The sequence below is a fragment of the Telopea speciosissima genome, chromosome 8, assembly GCF_018873765.1.
Source record: "Telopea speciosissima isolate NSW1024214 ecotype Mountain lineage chromosome 8, Tspe_v1, whole genome shotgun sequence".
NCBI lineage: Eukaryota > Viridiplantae > Streptophyta > Magnoliopsida > Proteales > Proteaceae > Telopea > Telopea speciosissima.
In genome coordinates this window covers 7295162-7318747 of record NC_057923.1, presented here as the reverse complement: position 1 = coordinate 7318747, position 23586 = coordinate 7295162, and the positions used below count along the sequence as shown (strand labels likewise).

At 38.2% G+C, this 23586-nt stretch overlaps 1 protein-coding gene across 2 annotated transcripts; it reads left to right on the top strand.

Annotated features, from left to right (window-relative positions):
- The first annotated feature begins 9174 nt into the window (after window positions 1–9174).
- Window positions 9175–15936, top strand: LOC122671549 (UDP-galactose/UDP-glucose transporter 3). Of its 2 annotated transcripts, none has more exons than XM_043868835.1 (8): window positions 9175–9467; window positions 10116–10213; window positions 10386–10516; window positions 13275–13305; window positions 14433–14536; window positions 14700–14821; window positions 15309–15752; window positions 15784–15936. In XM_043868835.1, the coding sequence occupies exons 1-7, from the start codon at window positions 9364–9366 to the stop codon at window positions 15712–15714; spliced, it is 996 nt and encodes a 331-aa protein (XP_043724770.1). In that variant the 5' UTR covers window positions 9175–9363; the 3' UTR covers window positions 15715–15752; window positions 15784–15936. The 2 variants fall into 2 exon arrangements, with proteins under 2 accessions (XP_043724770.1, XP_043724769.1); XM_043868834.1 differs by having other exon boundaries at window positions 15309–15756; window positions 15788–15936.
- Window positions 15937–23586: the final 7650 nt, after the last annotated feature.

Genomic DNA, 23586 nt, shown 5'->3' with positions numbered 1-23586 from the left:
GATACACATAGGGTGTTAGTATCGAGTATACCGCTAGCATTTCCTAACCTTTTCCAAAAAAAATTCTCTATTTGTTGGACCACCCTCTATGATGGATTCAGATAACCTTTTGCTTAAAATAAAAATTGGCACGTGCTAACATACTAACATGTTTGAAGAAATTTGAAACTTTATTAGTTCTTTTATTTTTTTTTTGACATTTTAACAGCGAGAGAGTTAATGCTTTTGTGTTGGGTCCTGAAAATAGACGGCTAGGCAGTAGGCACCGTTTTCTTGGGGGATCCGATTCCTCTACTTTCAAGGCAGGGTAGTATTTTCGTGTGTCCAACTTTGCTCAGCATACAAGGCGGGTGAAAAGTATCGCCTTATCCGCGTTCGGGCAGAGGCAAAATTATACTTTTCGCAACCTTGTATGTGGGGTAAAGTTGGGCGCATGAAAATACAACCCGCCTTGAAAGTAAAAAAGTCTCTTCCTTCTTGGGATACACAACTACGCCACCTACGTCTCTCTCTCTTTCTCTTCATTCATCTCTGTGACGTCTGAACGTTTCCCCACACAAAGTGAGTTAGTCTACTTTGCCTTTCCTGTCGTTTACCCCGGACTCCTCGTTAGCTTTGGTCGATCGCATATTGGTGGAGTGGGACATATTGGTGGAGTGGGATTTAAAGAAAGAAAAATAATTATTTATTTGGGTGACTGGTGGTGGTACGTACGTTAGAATTAGTTTGCAGAACGTCCTTATCTGGTAACCATCGATTTTACGAAGCAGAATCTGAGTCTTTGAACTACTTCACCTGAAATGGGCTGTCACCGGTCATTATTTGAAAACCCCATCCCAACCCAATGGAGTTAAAGCCATAGCTTGCTCTGTGGTAACCTATGTGGGTGTAGGTTGTTGGTGTAGGAAACAGCAACTTCAATTTGTGGTATTTATTGTGGAAGTGTAGCAAGCCCTTGTTGTGACAGTATAGTAACCTATTGCTTGATGGTCTTCACATCTTCAGATAAAACTTTGACTATTTCAGTCAATTGTTGTAGAGTGATTGGATCACTTGATTTTGGAGAACCCACAGATGGCATCTGGTATTCGAGGATCATACATTTGAAGGTGATGATGGATGATAAGAGCCAGATAGGTAACAGTCTTGCCAATGCCAGTAGCCGTATTAACAAGTCTACAAATTCCATCAAAGAATATAGCAATCCGTACCATCTAAAAGAAAATGAGATAAAACAAAAAAAATGCAAATGTTCACAAAATTGGATCGGAAATCCAAACAATTGACTAAGATGAATTAACAATTTTTTTAGGGGAATTAGAGCAGGATTTTTATTTTTTGGGATCGGTTAAGATTGCAGGGTTTCTTTGTTTTGATGAAATACATGTCGGCACAGATTTTCACTTCTTACTGTAATTATTTTAGAATAACGAGTAACCAGTTCAGAGCAGAAACGAGTTAGAGACAGAGAAACCTCAGAGTTGTTCGCATAACGAGGATTGAAGTCCAAGAGAGGAGCAAGAAGCGAATATTCCGTTCTCCCCATGATTCTTCGTTATTTTTTCTTCTTCTCTTTAATGTGTCAAAAGTGATTTGGGGTTTTTGCTAGTGCTCAAAAAACTCGCTCCTCATTAGGGTTCGAGTTTAGTTCACCACCCCACCCCGCCTAACCCCCCCCCCCCCAAAAAAAAAAAAAAACTATATTTGAACCAATTAGGGCAGACGAGAGAAGAGAGAGGGTTTGAAATGAGATATCTCTGCAATGCCATATTGCCATCGCCGATCAAAGAGAGAGCAGGGAAGGGGATTGAGGGAGGGATATCTCCATTAAACGATAAGGTTGTTGATAATCATAGAAACTGGCTGTCACGAAGACAACCAGTCTAACACTACCAGGCTTATACATTTTTAGGGTTCAGATTTTATTTGATGAAATCGACGGTAATGAGAGAAGAAAGTTCCGTAAACTAATTCTTAAGTACGTATTGTGACCTTTTTGCCTATTTATTTCTCTATTCTCCATAAAATATTGAGATCTTTAATTAGGTAGGGATAAACAAAAAATTAGGGAACAGGATAATCACTTTTTCTTGTAGTTATGTGTCTTCTCTTTTTATTTTTATTTCCAAAGTCTCATCAAATACTTTAGTACTAGTCACTAAATAGAAAAGTCTACATACATCATGTGCATCATAATCATGGTATTAGGTATTGTTATCAAGCCAATATGTATCGTATTAGTATTTTATCAAAAAAAAAATGTATCGTATTAGTACTGATACGAGTATTAAAATTGGTTGTATCAATCAATCCATATTTGTATTGGTCAACAATGATACCACTATCGTTTCCATACGAATTACCGATATAACACAATCAAAGGATAAAGATGTAAAAAAAGAGTATGGTATTGATATCCTTGAGGCAAAACCATCCGATCTAGTCTCTGTTCATACTAATATTGAAAGACAAAATTTTCCTCCACCTATTGAAAACGATGGTCCGTCCACCCACCATCCTAGGGGTTCACAAACCCTTTCTAGAATGTTATTATTTTTCAAAATACCCTCCTGATACTCATTCCAACCCTCTCCTAACCCTTTGGGTAGAGGGAAACTCGATCCTCCAACTAACATCTAAAACCATGTCCACAATACTCCATTGCCCTCTCCCTTTCCCTCTCCCTCTCCCCGTGAAACCAACCTAACATATGCACAGTTTATGGGAATGATAGTCTAATTTTCCTACCGTAACTCATCCTTGTCTTTCATTTCACCAACATGTGGGACCATTTGTTAACTTTTCGGTTTTCCCATTCCATTCCTCTCAAATCAGACGAACCTTATTAAGGATTATCGAAAGTTGTGACTACCAGAATGTTAATTAATTAAATATTTTTTTAGTGCTCGCTGGACTAGCAAATTGATCTCACTCAACCCCAAAAGTAAGGAAAATTATCACCTCCAGTTTGCTGATCGGCCTAGATCCCAGTTCCTCTAATAGGGGGATGGTGGACCTCATCCGAGCAGAGTGTTTGGGCATATGTAGAGAGGTCATTTCAGCCCCCCTTTGTTAGAGGAACTGGGGAACTAAACCGAGCAACCAATTGGAGGTGATAAAGATCCCAAAAATAATGGGCTCTCTCTTTTTCTTTTCTTTTCTTTTCTTTTTAAATGAGTTAACTTCACTATCCTCATATGTACGAAAACATTCCATTATATTTTATTGTTGTGGTCCTCAATACTGCATGATAAGAGATCCCTCTTCCATAAAATTGGATCAAAGTACCTTTATAGAAATGATAATTATTGCCTTGTTGTGGATTTTTTAAAACTTAATTTTGTCTATTTTGGATTGAAACATATTTGAATAAGTCACTACCTATATATCCACAAAAGTTGTAGTCCAATCCAAGATTGTATTCATTGCTTCCAATGCATCCACTATGGATTATGAATTAAGTATGAGTTTGTGTAAAATGGAGAAAAGTATATAGCCAGTTAGGATAAAATATTAATTTTAGAATATCACTTTATCTTTCATGTATTATTAAAAAAAAAAAAAGTGAACATAAGTGTACTAGGTCTAGCAACAATACCATCAACTAGCATTTTTGCATGTTTTGTTGTTAATATTGAAAGGGTCGATGTTCTCTGTGGAGAAGCGTGGCCCTGCATACGTGTGGGGGGGCTAATGAAAGAATGTGCGTTGACATCATGGGGGTGGGATTTCCGCCTTTCATGGGGGCGGCTCAATCATTTCCCCCCTCCTTTGTTTTTAGTTGTGACGGTACACTCCCTTGTAGAGAATTTTTCTCCATATTAGAAATATCTTATATTTTTATCAACTAGTTGATTCTTATGATTTGTACACCTATCTTTTCTTTTGTAAATGCGTATATGCCACCTCTTAGTTTTTTATTTAAATGTAAAATATTAATTTATTAAAAATCTAGTTTTATAATATACTTAAAAAACTGTAACCAATTTTATAAAAAATATAAATTTAAAAACATGCCACTCTGAATCTAATAATGTCATAAAAATAAAAAATGTTTGGTATAATTATGTATGCCATGTTGAAAGGAAATTGATTTATTATATAAGTTGTATTTCAACTACGTACCTCCCTTATTTCAAAATAAATTGTCAAATTATCTCGTGATTCGTTAAGAATTCTTTTGTTTATTTTGTATTAAAACAAATAGAACCTAAATTTTTGCTAATTTTTTTAAGAAAATAGAACAAAGACTGCATTAAAATAGGTTACCAAGATGACAACAATACAAAATACAAAAAATAAAAATCATTTACGTATCTCCATACATCATTCTCCACACACATATATTCCTAAAAAATTTGGATAATTGAATTTCACATTGAACCACAATGAATTCTCATAAATAAAGAATTTACATTATTTTCCATGTGGGTTAAAATTAGTCCTTTTTTTGTCTAATAATTTTTTGTTCCATCTGATAGATAACAGAAGATAGGTTTTAGCATATGCAATATACTGCTTGATTGATGTATATATATTGGATGGGAAGGTTTCCTTTTGGATTAGCCATGCGATAATTTTGAGTTTCAACTCTATTTTATGATCTATTTGTTGGGATATTTATTATTTATTTTTAAGCTTGGATTGAAGTTATCCCAAAATGATCAAAGTCGAAATTATTTTTTCATATCTTTGTCCTCCATGTAAGAAAATCAAATTGGGATACAACTACCAAACTAATAAATGATTATGTGCATAGTATATCCATAAAATTTTGAATACTAATAGACGCGCTATATGTGACATGGAAGATATCTGATTTGTAAAAATAAAATTTTCCCTTCTCATGCATGGAAGTAAAAAAAAAAAAAATGAAAATAAGAAAAAAATTTAAGGTCAATAAACCCACAATTGCTGATTAGGAGGTTGTTTCATTCCGCATTGGCGACTATTTCTATAAAATGATAATATTTTTTATTGGAGGCTTAGAGATATCAAATCAATATTATCATTTATTTTACTCTACTCGTCATGATGACTCTTGGTCTAAGTCAAACAAAATCACATAATCAAATAATGTTTTAAATTTGTTTGAACAATTAAGCAATATTTGAGAGCATGAAACCCTAAAAAAGACAACGAAAAATATAGTGTGGACCATATGCTTAAGATAGACCACTAAACTCAATTCATTTCTTTTATATGATTAAATGTGGCAACTGTTTTTTCCTGTGGTGACTTCATAAAGTCCCCCTTTTTGTGGGAGGGGGGATTGGGCTTCTCTGCAGTGCAGCAGGGCGTTTGGCCCTGTCGGGCTGCGGAGTATCCAGGACCCTGTGGGGGTATTTGCATAAAAAATAAAATATGACACAAATAGGAGAGTGTTGGAATGGTCTTTTTTATACTGTCAACTGTTAACGTAGAGGCTCCCTTTACCCAGAGAAAAACCAAGCCCATGATTGTTTCAACGGATTCCGGATCAGCTACCCACATGGGGACGGGTGGGGACAGATTTGACCCCTCCATGAGATGTGGGTCCCACACCCCATGAAGGGTTCAAATCTGTCTCCACCCATCAACGAGGGTTTCTAAGAGTTTTTCAAATTAAAGCTTGAACTTGTCTATTTCAATGAAGTCTATGGGGCTAAATAAAATTGGCTGACCTTTTCAATAGTGACAACCTGATATGAATGGCTTGACCCCGAATTGCTGGTTTTACACGCACGTTCTTTCTTGCCCTGTCAACACTCCATACATAAACACACCACTGACTACGAAAAAAACACTTCACACATGACACACCACGTCAACATGCAAACTGTGTTGTTCATTCTATGTACCTATTGGGGGAAAAAAGAGCTGTCCGGAACTGTGGACTCTGCACCTAAACACAAGCTGTGCAAAATGACCATCACGCCTTCCATGAAAGGTGAAAATTCTGTCTGTGTGTTGATGCTTCTTTGTATGTTACATGTTTCTCCTTTTTTTAATTTTATTTAAAGGAAAGAATTCTCTGTGCTAGGAGTGTGGCCCTTGCATGGACATAGGGCTAATAAGAGTATACACGAAAGCATCAATTGGGCGGGTATTTCTGCCTTTTATGGGGGTGGGGTGGTCATTTCGCTATGTCTAGGCGCAGGGACCACACTACCCCACACAAGCCACTTTGGATATTGGACTCCAATCCTCCACAGAAACCATTTCCCCTTATTTTTAAGTTTTTGTTGGACGGGTTGCAGATATATTCTTACTGCCCCAATCGTAGACACTTGACTTGAAATCCGAAAAGATATAAAAAATATTAAAGCCTAAGAGGTATTTGTGAACCCAAAAAAGAAGGGGATTATTCCAAATTAACGCATGGTATGTGTTCAATTTTTATATTAAACCCAAAAGTAAGGATTAGAGGTGAAAATTCCCTCACTTTGATAGTTTGATGTACCAAAAATTTAGTTTATCAAGGTAAAAGAAGAGTTCAATTCACACACACGCACAAATGATGGTTACGAGAAATGTACCAAAAGTTTAGTTTATCAAAGTGAAAGAAGAGTTCACCCCTCTCTCTCTCTCTCACACACACACACACACACACACATATGATAGTTGGTTACGTGAAATGTACCAAAAGTTTAGTATATCAAGAGTTCACCTCTCTCTCTCTCTCTCACACACACACATTTTATATATATGATGGTTACGTGAGAGGTACCAAAACTCCAAAAGTTTAGTTTATCAAGGTGAAAAAGAGTTCACCTTTGGGTTTTGAAAGATTTTTGAGTTCCATTAACCTAAAAAAAATTGATTTTTTATTTCTATTTTTATATCAAATTCACTAGTTTTTATGCAATAGATAAGGACAGAACATTGCAAAAACAGGAGCAGCTAGGGTTAGTTAGGGCTAGCCTGGCCCAGCCCAGCCCAATATTGGGCTTTTAGGGCCAAGCTGGGCCTGGGCTGAGCTAAGGGGACCCCAAGGTCAGGTTGGGCTTTAGAAAAGCCACCCCAATCCAGCTTGGTTGCACCCTAGTAATATCTACTTATTTTTTTTTTTTTGGACTATCCTACTCAAGGGCCCATGGCTAATAGGGGAGAGGGAAGGCTAAGACAAGCCAATAGATCTACAACTATCAAGGAGGAGGGGAAGAAATGGTGCCTTAATATGGCACAAATGTGACCAAAAGAGTTGAAGACCTCTTGGGGGCAAGCACTTTAAATAGAAGTCTCCAACCAACCGAGCTAGCGGCTGTTCACTAATAATACCTACCTTAAATCGGATAATGTTTGAATACAACATGGCCTTCTTTCGTTCATTACTTCATTATAAATTTATAAGTTTATAACTAACTTGGATAGTGGTTGGTGTGATAGTATCCAACGAGCTTTTATCTTCTTTCTCTAAAGCAAGTTTCTTATTAACATCAATGTCAATAGATTGTAACCTTTTTTGTTTTTTTAATCCAAATGAAGATAAATATTATCATTCACATATATGCTAGAAAAATATGTAAGACAATGACAACTCTTTGGAATGACATCATGATAAGTTGCTTTCAAATCTTACCAAAAATAAAAAAGATAAGTTGCTTTCAAGTTAATTTTGAATATTTTTTTATACCTCGACAAAGGGTAATTAAATGAAGGTGTCAAATTTTAAATACAGAGGTGTCATTTAGACACTCCCCTCTCCAAATAGAACATTATGTGATAAGTACCTATAGCTCCTTTCAATGTCTAGAATACCTAGTTATGGGAGAGGAGAGGGGTAACGTTGGAACTATACACTCTAAATGAACAGGGGTAAATTAGGTAATACAAATTTCACTTGATTGCCAAAATAGAACAATTTTTTTTCTTCTTTTCTAAGGGGTAGGAAAATAGAACATTGTGGTGACATGCAAATAGTATGAATAGTATGAGTAATGATATGTTTGAGGAATATTTGAAAGAAAGTTGTTTACATATTTACCTTTTGGTCTTGGACTTTGAGAGGTATGAGATTGTTCAACATAGAGTTGCATGGGGGGAGTGGAAGGTCACAAAAGTTTGAAAATTTTCTTTCATGAAAAAGAATGCTATCTAGTCATGTGGCGCGGTGGCCAATGAGAGCATGCACACAATGTTAGGGAGGCAGGATTTTTGCCGTTCCATAGGGGCAGGGCGGTCATTCTATACCCCATGTCTAGACGCAAGGGCCATGCAACCAGGTAGTAGTACTTGCTATGCTCGGTAACAAGGCTGTCTAAAATTCTTCGCATCTTCTAATTTTTCCATTGGTCACAAGCAACATGCATACGAGGAATTGCGAATTCTGGGCTTCACCATACAAGTTAGATATGAGAATAATAGTTATATTCTAGGTGGGTTTGGCCAGGCCTAGATTTAAGAGTAGGGATTGGGGCAAAACCCAGGTCTAGACTGGCCCCCATGAAAAATGAAAAATTTCTCCCCCGTTGATGATTCCATGCTTGTTCTCATTGGCCCTTGCACTGACACAGGGGTAACAATCTCGGACAGAAAACTATCCCCCATATGTGAAATAGCTTTTCAATATAACAAATCTATTATTATATTATTGTAGCCACTAAAAGTAATATATATAAATTAGAATAAAAATTCTTTGTGTGGGGAGTGCACCGCCAACACCTAGACAAAGGGGGGGAGGGCGAAATGATCCCCTTGAAAGGCGGGAAACCCAACCCCATGATGCCAATGAGTGCGCTCTCACACGCGGAGGCCATGCTCCCCCTCAGAGAACACGGACCCATAAAACTATGTATATGCTCTCCTACATCACATCGTATACCTATCCCATATAAATGCATAAATTTTCTGGCTAGGTAGAAAACTAAGGCCTCAACTTGAAGCCCAGCCCGATCTTGGGCTGAGGTTCCTAGCTTGAGTCCAGCCCACAAGTTGGAAACCTAACTGAAGATCAGTAATTTTTGGGCAGGCTTCAGGCGGGCTTGGGATTTTTCAGGCCCAAGTTACAACCTTACAACCTTAGTTACTATGCTACCGCACCTCTGGTCTGTGGACTGTCCGCGTCTTTCTAGCCAATAGAAAGGCAGAATTGTGTAATTCCATCAATAAGAGAGCGCCACGTGTACCTAGTTGTTGCTTGGCGCGCCCCGTATAAAACCATCATCGTCCATGTGGAAGGTATTGGCCGTTACTTCCTCATTCGATCTGCCACCTTCCCTCCCCTCTGTGCGGCTGTGCCCCTCTCCTTCTCTTATTCTTCTTCTTCTTCTTCTTCTTTTTTCCATCATCTGGACGATCTCTGCTTCTTTCTGATCTCACGGAGAACCGCCGGGTGTTGTGTCTGGTGCCGGATCTGTAGGTTCCGGTGAGCTCTCTTCTGGAATGGAGGGTCACAGCTCCGGATTCGGCCGCGTCTTCGTGCTCATCTTTTGCGTCGCTGGAATTTGGTCAGCTTATATCACTCAAGGAGTGCTTCAGGAAACTGTGTGAGTCAACGGAGACTTTTAATTCATCAACATTTGTTATCTTTTGTTTCAATTGATCTCTTCTTAATTTGGCCCTGTTGGATTTTACTACTTGTGCACTTAGCTAACCCTTTCCTTTCTTGTTTTTGAATATAATCGGGATTTAGTGACTCGAATTCCATGTATTTTTCCTCTAATATGATTACATTGAGTGAATGACGGTCTGTGGGACGAGAGTTAAGATCTAAAATTTGCAAAACCTCAGGCACTAGGTTCAGTTCTTCAAACCTATGGAACTGAACTCATTGAAGAAGAGAAAGTTATTGTTTATGAAATTTGAAATTCTGTTAATTGGGATATGGGGCTTTGTGATGATTTTGATTCGAGAAAATAGTGATGACATTTATACTGAAAAGTGTGGAAGAATTTTGCCTCAGAAAGTGTTGCTCATTGCGTCCATAAGAGGGATTCATTTTTTCACTTTTAATTTTGTGCTTATTTTATAAATTAGAAATATTTGGTTAGGAAGTGCCGTCTGCTGAGTTACTAGAATTCTTCTCATTGCTGTGTTATTTCAAGAGAGTTCTGTTGCATTGGACACCATAGGGTTGTCCTGGATTGATAAAAGGGGAACCAGATTCTCAATGATTGTTTCGTCTGGTTTTTCAGGTCTACCAAGCGGTTCGGACCAGATGGGAAACGGTTTGAGCATCTTGCATTTTTGAACCTGGCACAAAATGTAGTTTGTTTAATTTGGTCATTTATGAGTAAGTCTTGATTCACTTCTTTGCTTTATTCATATCATTTCATTTATTTTATTTGTTTGCATTTAGTTATATACTCAAATTCCAGTTTTCGTGGATCTTTTAATGTAGAGGGAAGACAAGGCTGGTTTTTTCCGAATTCAGTATTTGACTTGTTTCTTTGGCTTTTCTACAGTGATTAAACTCTGGTCTAGAAGCAGAGCCAGGGGTGCTCCATGGTGGACTTTTTGGAGTGCAGGGATCACCAACACGATTGGTCCAGCTATGGGAATTGAAGCTTTAAAGTACATCAGTTACCCAGCCCAGGCATGTGTAGCTTATTGCCTCATTTTGATTTTGATGATAATATTTCACTACTTTAGGGAAATTTTGGCATGTCTCTTTATCTTTACTATGTTGTTGCTCCTTAACGTTTCCTTGATTTATGTAAGTTGGAAACATGTCTGAATACACCCCCAACCCCAACCCATCCTTCCAAAAACGAAATGTACTAATCTATGACTGCCAAAACTTCAACTACCTTGAGTTCCTAGTTTATTAACGAGAACAGAGATGAATACAGGTTTTTGTGGGCCTCAAAGTTTGTAACTCAATAAATAAAGGTTGGATGGCTTGATACATGCAAAGTAATCTAAAAATAAAATAAAATAAAAGAGAGAAATATTAGGGAGAGAAAGAGGAAGAGAGAGAGAGAGAGAGAATATGCTTTACAGACGAAACAATGGCGTCTGGCTTGGGTGAGGAAGCCTATCTCATCTCTAAGAGATATTTTAGGGGATTCAAATCATATCCATTCATTTTATATCTACCTATTATATAGGCTAAGAAGTAGTTTTAACTCCTATAACTTCTCCACAAGACCCACGTACAACACAACCCAATTATCCCTTAACTCCCTCCCACGATATATATAAATAAATAACTAATAATAACTAAAATAATAATTTCTAAAATTATCCTAATAATTAAAATAAAGACACTTAACATTCCATCCCTTTTTGAATCGTCCTTGTCCTCAAGGACGATGAATGAAATTGAGGAAGCGCCCGCTAGGATCCCATATCGTAATAGGAAAAATCCAAATTAATGAGTCAAGATTGGTCATCTCATGACAGGACGATTTCATTGTAGGGACTCGTATCACTTTGAAGGAAGTACTGGTGCTTGATTTGCATTGGTTCAAATTCTTCTTCTTCGTTATCTTCGTCTTCTTTGTCTTCCTCATCCTTATCATCATCTTCTTCTTCTTCATGTTCATCTTCTTCTTATTCTTTTTCTTCTTTTTCTTCTTCTTCTTCCTCAATTCAGCCAAACTCTCCGAAGCAATGGCGTCTGGCTTGGGTGAGGAAGCCTACCTCATCTCTAAGAGATAAATTAGGGGATTCAAATCATATCTATTCATTTAATATCTACCTATTATATAGGCTAAGAAGTAGTCATAACTCCTATAACCTCTCCACAAGACCCATGTACAACACAACCCAATTATCCCTTAACTCCCTTCCACGATGTATATAAATAAATAACTAATAATAACTAAAATTATCCTAATAATAAAATAAAGACACGTAACATGGCTGCTGTTGTTTAGTCTGGTAGAACTGGGATGAGCCCTACTTTAGGCTGACTCATCAGATAACAATCTATGCAGGATATCGAGTCCATACCTGTCTAAATACACCCCCAACCCACCCTTCCAGAAACGAAATGTACTACTCTATGACTACCAAAACTTCAACTACATTGAGTTCCTAGTTTATTAACAGGAACAGAGATGCATACAGGTTTTTGTGGGCCTGAAATTTTGTAACTCAATAAATAAAGGTTGATGGCTGCTGTTGTTTAGTCTGGTAGAACTGGGATGTGTCCTACCTTAGGCTGAGTCATCAGAGAACAATCTATGCAGGATATCCAGTCAGTACGTGTCTAACTCTTGTGGGTTTTTTTTGGCTAAAATACTGACATTTGTAGTTGAACTGGATGGAACTCACTCCTATGTATTGAGCATATAATATTCACATGGTGAGTGCCTGAAGCTCCACTTCTTCAGCTGACTCCACATCAAAGGATTCACTATGTGCTGCAATAGAAATCCCATTATAAACAAAAGTTACAGTTGTGATTCCCTTTTTTGCAAAAACGAAAAAATCCTGCAAGTAACTCTCCTCAGTGTTTAATTTGACAGAATTAGAACATGGGGTCTTAATGTGGACAATTGTCTGTCATGAGTTATCCTCCTACTCATTTACTGGTTTGGAAGCATCCCACCAAAATTTTAGACATCGCTGCTTAGTGTTCCTTATTTAGATTCTGTTCATCAAGTCATTAATCTGCACCTGTTGCTGTGAATACATCATCTCATTCTGTGTCCAGATTCCAGACATCATCATCCCCATGGCAGTCAGTATCTGTAAGTTTTTTCATATTTATTCTACTATGTGAGAGACCCAATTGTCAAAAGCTGAAAAGAGGTTGTGCAACTGAAAATGCATTAAATTTGGACCCACCAAGGACCAAAACTGAATGAAAAATTCAGATCCCCCTTCTATTACTGGAAAAGAATGATTTAAGTAGGAAAACAGTCAGCAAAATGTTTCCAAAGAAAATTTTGATCCTTGGAATGTCTTCGAGTTTCCAAAGTGTTTCCCAAATCCTAGTAGTGTTATAATTAACAATCTGTAAGCATTCTTACAAGTGAAAGAACATGTCGTAGTCAAAAGGAGATATAAATCATCTTGAAACCTTTTCTGGGTCTTAATACTGGCAGAGTTATTTTGGGACAGCTTGACCAGTTTGAACTTAAATGTTTTGGTTTTTTCATTGTTTTCATTGCCTTTTTAGTATATTGATATTTATATGGATTAAAAAAAAGTATCTTAAAGTCATTGATGTTCTATAGAGAATGATAGTTGCATATTGGAGACTTAATCATGCTCTGACATGGGTGGCTATTCCTGTATAGTCCTTTTATCTCATGAATGCTGTAAATATGAAAATAAGAGGCTAAAACCAATTAACCAAATGAATTAGACTTCTTATGCTGACGCTATTCTCTAACTTGCAGGTCCTGGCAAAATCCTCAAAAATGATCCCAGGTGAGGTGTTTAAGTGCCTCCACATGCAGTTTACTTGAATAGCATAGTTGCTACCATATTATCTTGATTCAAGTTGTAGGAGTTATGCTTGACATATTTTATAAAAACCTGTGTTTCTACTAATACGATAACATCATATTTCCTACTTTATTGCTTGATGATGTGGCCTCTTTTGGCAAGCTCTACCGTTGACCTCTTGTGTTCATTAATTTATGAGTCAAAAAGACAAAAGAAGGATGTTGGGTTCAATAGGAGAAGGTACGTTGATCTAATAATAACGTTTGGGTAGTAGAAAGGTGACTTCTTCAAAGCAATTTATTGTGCCAGGGAATGCAAGAGAGTCTTAGGAGCCTATCTAGCAAACAGACAAGAGTCCTAGATCTGTTGTTTTTGTGGCTCTTTGTCCATTCTTACTGATCTTGCTCAGACAAAGTAAATAGAGTGAAGTGAGACAAGCAGTGTTAATCCAAAACTGCTATTAATCATGTCTTTGCCGGGATTTCAGGTTTATAAGATCAAAGATAATCTGAGTTCTATAATTTGAAAAAATATATTGAGAATAATTGGTTTCCAGGGGGAAACTTTAGGGAAGAGAAAATTTGGGTTTTACAGAAATCTCAGGTGACATTTTGGTTTGTTTTCAGGTTTTTATTTTTTAATAAATGATGGAGAAATTTTGGTAGTTCTCTGATAAGGATTTCTTTCATATTAACAATTAATTTAAAGACACTTTAATTAGCATAAATACTGAACAGAAAGAATTTAATAGAACTATTGAATGGCAATTGCATGGTATTGCATTCCAATTTGCTTTCTAACCCATGATTTTGGATATTAATAAATTGATTTCCCCCACAAAATAGGGCGGGTTAATACTGAGCTAGAATTACCAAAAATTGGTAAGTGAACCCTGAAGTCTGGACATCTGAGGAGTTGTGGCATAAAAAAATGGAATTTCAGCCTTTCACTTTGTGACAATTCAAGAAAAAACATTCATGTTCTGTGATAGGCTTACTGCTCAATGCTTTCAAGTTTCAACTAGTGATGAATGATTTATATTAAGTTAGAATTACAGATGCATTTTGCACTGAGATTCTTATAAATTTATTGATTTGACATTCATGCAGTGATGCTGATGGGAACCCTAGTTTATGGTATTAAATACACTTTTCCTGAGTATGTCTGCACTTTCCTTGTTGCTGGAGGGGTATCAGCATTTGCACTTTTAAAGGTGAGGAGTTTTAGCCTTCTCTTGGTTATGTATGTGCTTATATAGTTGCAGAAAAGTTTCTCTGCATGATTTGAACCTAGTTTAGAAAACTGTAGACATACCTGTTAATCCTTGGCTCTGATTCTTATCATTTTTTGTTCTTGTCCATTTGGGTTGATTACAGACTAGTTCAAAGACCATAAGCAAGCTAGCACACCCAAATGCCCCCCTTGGGTACGGGCTATGTTTCCTGAACTTAGCTTTTGATGGGTTTACAAATGCTACTCAGGACTCAATAACAGCAAGGTACTACCAGTTATATTGGCTTCATTGAGAGATGACTATTTGGTAGGATGCGTAACCGCTTTGAAACTGTTGATTCTTGGCATTTCCCACGTGCTATAAAATTGAACACCATTGATAAGGTCCCTTGAATTTAGCTATTGGCAAAAAATATGGTGCTGTGGATACAAGTCCCTTGACCATAATATTTATTTGCAAAGATAACTAAAAAAGTATTAATGGAAACTAGTTATGTTAAAAAACTTAGCAGTTCTATAAATACCTAAGAAGAGATAACACAGGTAATCCTGCTATACGTGGGAAATATCATTTTAAATTTCTTTCCCTTTCACTGTGCAAAGTACCAAGAGAATTTATTTAATTTCAAGATGAATCCAACCATCTTTCTGCATTCATCTAATCTTCTATATATGCGTAGAGGGTTAGCACCTTCTACGTATGTATGGAAAGCATGTACCATTTTGAACCAAATTGCTTCCTCTTGAAACAGGTATCCAAAAACAAGTGCTTGGGATATAATGTTGGGAATGAATCTATGGGGTACCATTTACAACTTGATCTACATGTTTGGTTGGCCGCATGGAAGTGGATTTGAGGCAGTCCAGTTCTGCAAGCAGCATCCTGAGGCAGCATGGGACATTTTTGTCTACTGTCTATGTGGAGCGGTGGGCCAGAACTTCATCTTCCTAACTATCAGCCGCTTTGGCTCACTTGCTAACACCACCATCACCACCACACGCAAGTTTGTGAGCATTGTAGTGTCCTCACTCCTGAGTGGGAATCCCCTGTCATCAAAGCAATGGGGGTGTGTTTTCTTGGTCTTCTCTGGGTTGTCATACCAGATCTACCTCAAGTGGAGAAAGCTGCAAAGAAAGGAGAAGAAAAAGCCAATGTAAGGAGAGAATTATTTACAATGTTGTCTTTTTTAACTCTTTTTAGAAAAAGCCAATGTAAGGAGAGAATTATTTACAATGTTGTCTTTTTGTTCCCCTTTCGTTGAAATATGGGTCTAAGCCTAAGGTTTAGTAGCCCTCATGAATTAGATTATTCATGAGTACGAACAGTAAAAATGTGTAAATTTACATTTTTGATGCGTGAACTACTTTTTTCATTAATTTAGTAGAAAAAATTGCACACATTTAAGTTGCTACCATTGGTTAATAGTTAATAACAACGACGTTCAAATTTCCATGTAAGTGGTGCCATGGCTCACTAATATTTAAATAATATTTTTGTATATTGAAAAAAAATAAAGTAAAAGTTTTAATTCTATTTAATATGTTTCCAAAATTTTATAGGGTTCAATGACCTTCCTATCACAATTGTTTTTATTTTTTGGGGTAAATAGAAACTTTATTTCAAAGGGGGGGGGGGGGCGGCAAGAAGAGCACAAGGCATCATGATTACAAAGGTCCAGGATCTAAGGAAATGAAACAAGCCATATAGTCTGTTTTGCCACAGACAAGGCCTTCTGAGCTAGAGAGTGCGTCACATGGTTCGCATCTCTATAAATACAAGAGAAAGTGCAACTGCTGAAATGGGGAATCAACAATCGGATATCATATAAGATGTTTGAAATGGAAGTCGGGGGGTGATATGCTGGCTCGGTAAGGAAAGTAACCAGTTCAGCGTTATCAGATTCGACCATTACTTGAGAGTGACTTGCTTCCATGGCCCTTCCTATCACAATTATTACGTTATCAAGTGCCATTCCTTTGCGGTGCTGGTTTTCAATTTCAACAGGTTTATTTTACCATGCTCTCATTTATTCTCTATTTATTGTTTAACGATGATGTGACCAAGTAGTGTTCTTTATAATAACTTTTGAATATATTGTAGGACTTAGAGGTTCCATTGAACCAACAAATTAAAGGAGCAACTATTATAGAAAGAGAAATAATAGACTTTAGAACACAATTTTGTAGGACTTGAGGGTAGATACATCCGTACATGTGGAGGCCTTAATGCATTATTGGCTACATTTATGTTGTAATGTTAATTATAAAATATTTGGAGTACCTTTTCTTTTCGTTTGGAGATCACATCCAAAATTCATTAACTTATGGTATATGATTAATTTTGTAATTTTGAGACTCTTCAATCCTTGCTTTTAAATCTTTATAATGTAAATATATATTATCAGGGGAAAAGACCGGATGTTCTGATTATTACCTTTAACTATAACCTACTTATGCTGAAATTTGACTGTTCTTACTTCCATTATTGTAGTATTGAAGAAAATGCAACCAAGTGACAAAAATGCATGCCATATCTGAATTAATCATAAGGGATTGAAACCCATCCAGTCGTCCACAGCAAAGTGTGGAGAGCATAAACATGAACTGACAAATTAACGAACATATTTATGGTGATGCCACAATATGACGAGGATGGAACGGAGGAGTTGGCACATGATCGACTTGACCACAGGAGCCACGGTATATACGAAGATCCCTGAGAAAGAAGAATAGGCCAGCAGCTTTAGGAGATAATGTGTATACCGTTAAGAATATTCATTCTCTTCTGCCAATAATGGTCCCATGATGAGAGTAGTGACAAAGTTTGTAAGGATCTATATATAAGAGACACTTCTGTAATGAGAGGATATCAAAAAGAAATTATATTCCCTTCTCTAATCTCGTCTTCTAGGAGGAGGAGGTTGCCTCTAAAGTAACTTTTCAACCTAACAATTCAATTTGGTGCTTTTGTTTTGTTGAGAGTGTTTCGTTACCGACGGTAGCAATTATGGCCGATGGAACTCGCCTTCGTTTGTTGGATCGATGAAGTTGTGAAGCGTTTCACTCAGGCTTCGACTACTCTAGGAGGACAACCGGAAGCCCTACAAACTAGCGTCAATGGCCAGCAATAATCCCTTTCTGATCTGGTGTGTTTCGGCTCACAGCTCTCGATGGTTGAGTAGAACAGATTACGCCAGCTGACTCATTCAATTCCAGAAAGTCATTCTGACTTAATCACCCACCCAGCTGCCCCTAACACCTTGTTGACCCCGCTGTAGCCACCACCTCTATCCAAACCAGAACCATTCGCCTCGAGTTTCCCCGTTTTGATGGTTGTTGCGTGCGAAAACCTCCGGTACTTGGTTCGTCTGTGGATGAACCTGCAAAAACCAAGCAATGAGCGCAAGAGGGCCGGTGTGGCTCCGGCCTAGGACTCTCCGATGCTCAAGTCAGGTCTTCAACGCGACAGCGTAACTGCGTAGTAAAAAGCAAGATCTGGAATAGAGCTCCATACCTGGGTATTTATAGAGTAAGGAGGAGATGAGACGGTTGGGAGAGTCCTAGTATGGTAGGAGTCCTTCTTTCGGAAGGTTCTCTCGCGTAGAGCGGAGTGGAGAGTTATTTTTGGTCGGACTCTTATTAAGGTAAGAGTCCATGTAGAGTGTGATTACGTGTTGGCTGGGATCGTGGCTCGGTCCTTATCCCGTGATTCTCGGGATGTGCTGACGTGACCCGGAGATCCCCGGAGGGGTGCTATGGGAGCCTCGATGGAGGAGGGCTCGGCCTACGAAGTCGGCCCGTGGGGTCGGCCATGGAGGTCGGCCCGAGAGGAGGTTGGTCTCGGCCATGAGGTCGGCAAGGAGTCCCTGGCTGACCCTTATAATCTCGGCCTCAGTCACCGGCCAGCTCGCTCAAACCAGGCTTTGTCAGGTGATTTCTCGGATATGGGGTCGGCCCAATTTCCTGCTCGGCCCAACTCGGTTCTCGGACTGAGGTCGGGTCGGCCACGTGGCAGACTCTGATAGGTGGGGTGTTTTATGCCTCATCAATGGTAGTGACCCCGCCGAATGGATATTCAAGGCAGAGCGTTTCTTCACTTACCACGACACACCAGACGAGCAACGTTTACTCGTTTCCTCCTTCCATATGGACGGTGCTGCTCTGCAGTGGTTCCAATGGATGCATCGATCAGAGCAGTTCACGACCTGGGCAGCCTATACAAGAGTCCTAGAAGTTCGATTTGGCCCTTCGGGTTATGATGATCCACAGGTAGCACTCAGAATGAAGCTACCCAGGCTATAGAATTATCCTACTATTCCTTGACTGGAGAAGCGTCACCCACCACTCTCTGCTTCACCGGGCATCTTGCTGGACAACTGCTCCAAATCCTCGTATTTTTAGGCTAGTCTTGCATCATTTCGTGTTGGTTTTCTTCGATGATCTTTTAGTCTACAACCCATCTTGGGCGGCCCATCTCCAGCATTTGAAACAAGTGCTATAAATTTTATAAGCCCATGAGTAATATGTAAAGCAGTCCAAGTGTGTTTTTGACCAACAAACCGTGGAATACTTGGGACATATTGTGTTAACCCGTGGTGTTGAGATGGACCCTAATAAGATTTCAGCCATGATATCTTGGTCCATTCCTACATCCATGAGGGAGTTGAGAGGATTCTTAGGCCTGACCGGGTATTACCATCGGTTTATACACCGGCCCATTGACTGATCTTCTTAAGAAGGGAGCTTTTTTTATGGTCCCCTACTGGTCAAGGGGCATTTGAAACACTAAAACACACAATGACAACGACACCGGTTCTGGATTTACCAAACTTCTCTCAACCTTTTGTGCTAGAGACAGATGCTTCCAGTGTGGACATTGGAGTAGTCTTATCCCAAGAAGGGCATCCGATAGCTTTCTTTAGTAAGAAGTTGTCCCCTAGGATGCAAGCGTCCTCCACATACGTACGAGAGATGTATGCTACCACACAGGCTGTAATGAGATAGCGGCAATATCTGTTGGGCCGCAAGTTTATCGTCAAGATCGATCAACGTAGTTTAAAAGAGCTCACTGCTCAATGTCGGAGTTTATCCCTTTACTTCCATCTTCCTTGTTGTCTATTGCTTTATTCCTGCATTCTCTCTCTCTTCTCCAGACACTTTATCATCGAAACCCTTAATGTTGCCTTTCTCTTATGCCTTCTCGGCATCACCATCACACTCTGCTGTCTAGCCCTTCTTGAAGTCAAATGGTCCGGGGTTTCTCTTGAAGATTGGTGGCGTAATGAACAGTTTTGGGTCATTGGTGGCTCAAGTGCACATCTAGCTGCTGTCCTACAAGGTCTCCTTAAGGTACTTGCAGGGATTGAGATTTCATTCACCTTGACATCTAATAAGTCAACTGCAGAAGATGAAGAAGACATATTTGCTGACCTATATGTTGTGAAATGGACCAGTCTCTTCATAATGCCACTCACCATAATTGTAGTTAACCTTGTAGCTATTTTTATTGCATCTACAAGGACTCTCTACAGTGTGCTTCCACAATGGAACAAGCTCATTGGTGGAGTCTTCTTTAGTGCATGGGTGTTATGTCACATGTGGCCTTTTTGCAAAGGGTTGATGGGCAGAAAAGGTAGGATGCCTACAATTATATATGTTTGGTCAGGGCTTGTGGTCATTACTGTCTCTTTGCTTTGGATTACAATTAGTCCACCAGATGATAATTCAACTAATGCTAGTACTGGGGGTTCAGCAACAACAACATCATCTTAGTCTTATTCCAACTTAATGGGGTCGACTACATGAATCTACGAGACAAAGTGAGACTACAAAGGTGGAATAAGTAAGTCATATCCAAAGGACTGATTATGTTTTGGAAACATGGAGATTAGAGCTCAAAATGTATTGGATACATTTTCCAGATTTATGGGCAGGAGAAGACTCATTTTTTAAAAGAATAAGATTTTGATTCCCTCTTCCTTTCTCTCCATCTCATCTCTGTAAGTATTTACCCAAAAAAAAAAAAAAGGGTTTTTGTCAAATGCCCCCCTAAAAATGGGTTTTTGGATAGATCTAGGGTTTTTTCAATTTTCAGTTTCAAACCCTAAACCATTTGGGGAAAATGAGGACAATTTGGTCACTTTACTTTTTAATTTTGGTCGGTTTTTGTCACAAGGGCATTTTGGTCATTATAGTCCCTAAAACTAACGTCTAATGTCCCAAATTAACGGACAGGACCAAAATGCTACAATTTGTTTAAAATAGAGAGAATTTACAATTAGAAAAGTTGTAAGGGGGCATTTGGACAAATAGACATTTTCAGGGGGGCATTTGACAAAAACCCAGAATAAAAGAAGAAGCTCTGTAAGTAGAATGATATCATTGTATGCTTTTTGAATTTTGTGTGGATTTAAAGTAAATGATTTTTTTCTCAATATTTTTGAGAGAGAGTTTCAGAGCAAGTGGGTATAGCATATGCCCCTGACAAAATTGTTCTATTCATTTTTCTCTGGTCAAAAGAATTAATGAAAAAATTATGAGAGTAGGATAGTAGACCATGCCGCTTGTTCGGAGTGACTTTCCCCTACTAGAAATGAAAAAACAGCCCTTTTTCCTCTCTTTCTTTAGGAAGAGGGTTTCCTATGCCGCCTGAATGTAGTTTTAGGCGACTGAGGGGAAATGACCCTTTTGGAATTTGACAAAAAAAGGGGGGCATTTATGACATATCACCTCCTCACATGAACAATGATAAGTGAGGAGTGTGAAATTTCATTTTTGATCTAGCGTTGTGCCCAATTTTTTCCCCTTTCTTTATCTCCATTTTCTAAAATATGGATTTGTGTATTCAATACTTGTGAAAATGATACATGGATGATGATAAATTTAAAGTGAAAAAATGTATTTCAAAGAAAGAAGAAAGAACATTGTGATAGACAAATAACTGTTTAGTTGGAAAAATATCTACTGCGATTTCCTGTCCGGTACAGTTCACTAGTGCCTCTAATAAGAGGGGGGGAGTGGATCCCACCTGGGCAGTGTGTTCGGGCAGGGGGTAGAGTGGTCATTTCTGCCCCCCCTATGAGAGGGATTGCAAGAATTGTACAGGGCAGGGAATCACAGGGGATAAAGATCCTTGTTTAGTTTCTAAGTTTTTGTACACCTTGTAACCTATTTGGTGTGAAAACCATATTTCAATCTAAGCTTGCATATGTTGATGGTAAATCTTCCATTGCCCATCTGTGGAAGATTGAATCTCTATGATTTGCTTTGGAGGACCGACCAATCTTGGTTGTAAGGTGGCAGAAAATATTCATAGAATGGAGTTCCAATGGCACACCATGAAGTTGTGCCCAGATATTGACATGATGAAAAGTGAAAACTTCCGCCACCAGTGCCTTGTGTTGAGGATATAATGGGGATGGTTACAAGCTCTTTTCTTCCAAAAATGTTGGAATCTAGTTCTACAGTGTTGGAAACGAAATCTGACACGATGTAGAGAAAAATGGTAGCCTCAATTTCTTTTTGGCCATTTTAAAGTTTGGTTTGATCTAATTTTCCATTTTATGCATTTGGAGAAGAGGGCTTTCAAAGCATTATTAGGGACAGTCCCAGTCTTTCAAAACATTACTCCACTGAGTGTAAATTCCTTCCAATCACTGAGCAATTAAGCCATCGTAGTTGATAAAAAGCTAAAAAGCATCTTCAGTTTGCAGACATTTTTTCTTTTTTTAATTTTGCAAACATTGAGACCCATTGAGAAGATGAATTTCCTTCAATGGGTTGTGTTGCAATAGTTCACGAGCCATGCGGATGCTAGTTCATTGAAAGTACAGGGGGGGAGTGTAATTTCCGCAGAAAAAAGAAACTCTTGAATCCATCTAAATAAAAACTAGACACAGTGACCCAATGTCTTACATTCGTCATCTGTAGTGACCCAATTAAGGTTCACCATCTAGGCACAGGGTTCCAGAAGTTGAAATAAGATGATAATGAAGTGCAGCTTCTCCCATGACTATGTACAATGGGATCTAATTTAATCTTACTTGATGCATTCAATAAGAAAAAAGAAAAATAAAGAATTTATTAGATGTAATACTAATCTAATAAATTGCTTTGCCATTAGGTACTAAAAAAGCTGTAACAGCTAAAATGTCATTGGTTGCCAAGTGGGAATGTTATATAGTTAACTCCGTTTTCAACTTTAGACACAAAACGACTACAAATCCATGCTATATAGTTAACTCTGTTTTCAATAGTTGTAGAGAAGGGGAGGGGGGAATCATTGAGAAAATATACATAGCAATTCTGTCACTTTTGGGTGCACCACACAAGCATCTCATTTATTTCTACTTAAGCTCCTAACTAATACCTAATATCACTGCTCATTGAATATAGAGAAACACCATAAAGAGTTACAGATTCTTTGACATACCAAATAATCTCCATCAACATTTAACTATATTGAGATTATGAACACTGATCAGATACAGAGAAATTTGACTAGAGAACTAGGAAGCTAAAGGAATATATACAACACAGCATGCAACCAAGTTTGACTAGATAAATTTGAAATACAACCAGTCAAATACCATATTTGAGTTGCAGTAGTAGTAGGGGTTCGTTCCATCGTTAACAAACCTTAGAAGTTACAATCTGAATCTTCCCAAGGATTGGATCTATCGTTCTAACTGAAGTTACCAATTCTGAACCGATATCTCTGAATATTTATGGGATGAGATCAGACGGATTATGATGAAATACCACTCGCAAAATGAGTGGTTGCGATGGTGTTCAAGGAGCAAAAGATGAAGAAGAAGAAGAAGGAGGAGGTTGTAAGAGCAGCTGCTACCACCATCGCCAAAGCCAAGGAAGAGAAGGGCGTTGCGCCAGACACAAAATAAGGAGGAGGTTGCATGACTTGCATCTTTGTTTGCTTGCATCAAAGAGACGACAGGGGGAACTTAGGGTTTTTTCACTCAGCAAATTCGATTCATTTTATTTATATTCAAATCATTAAAAAATTCCATTCAT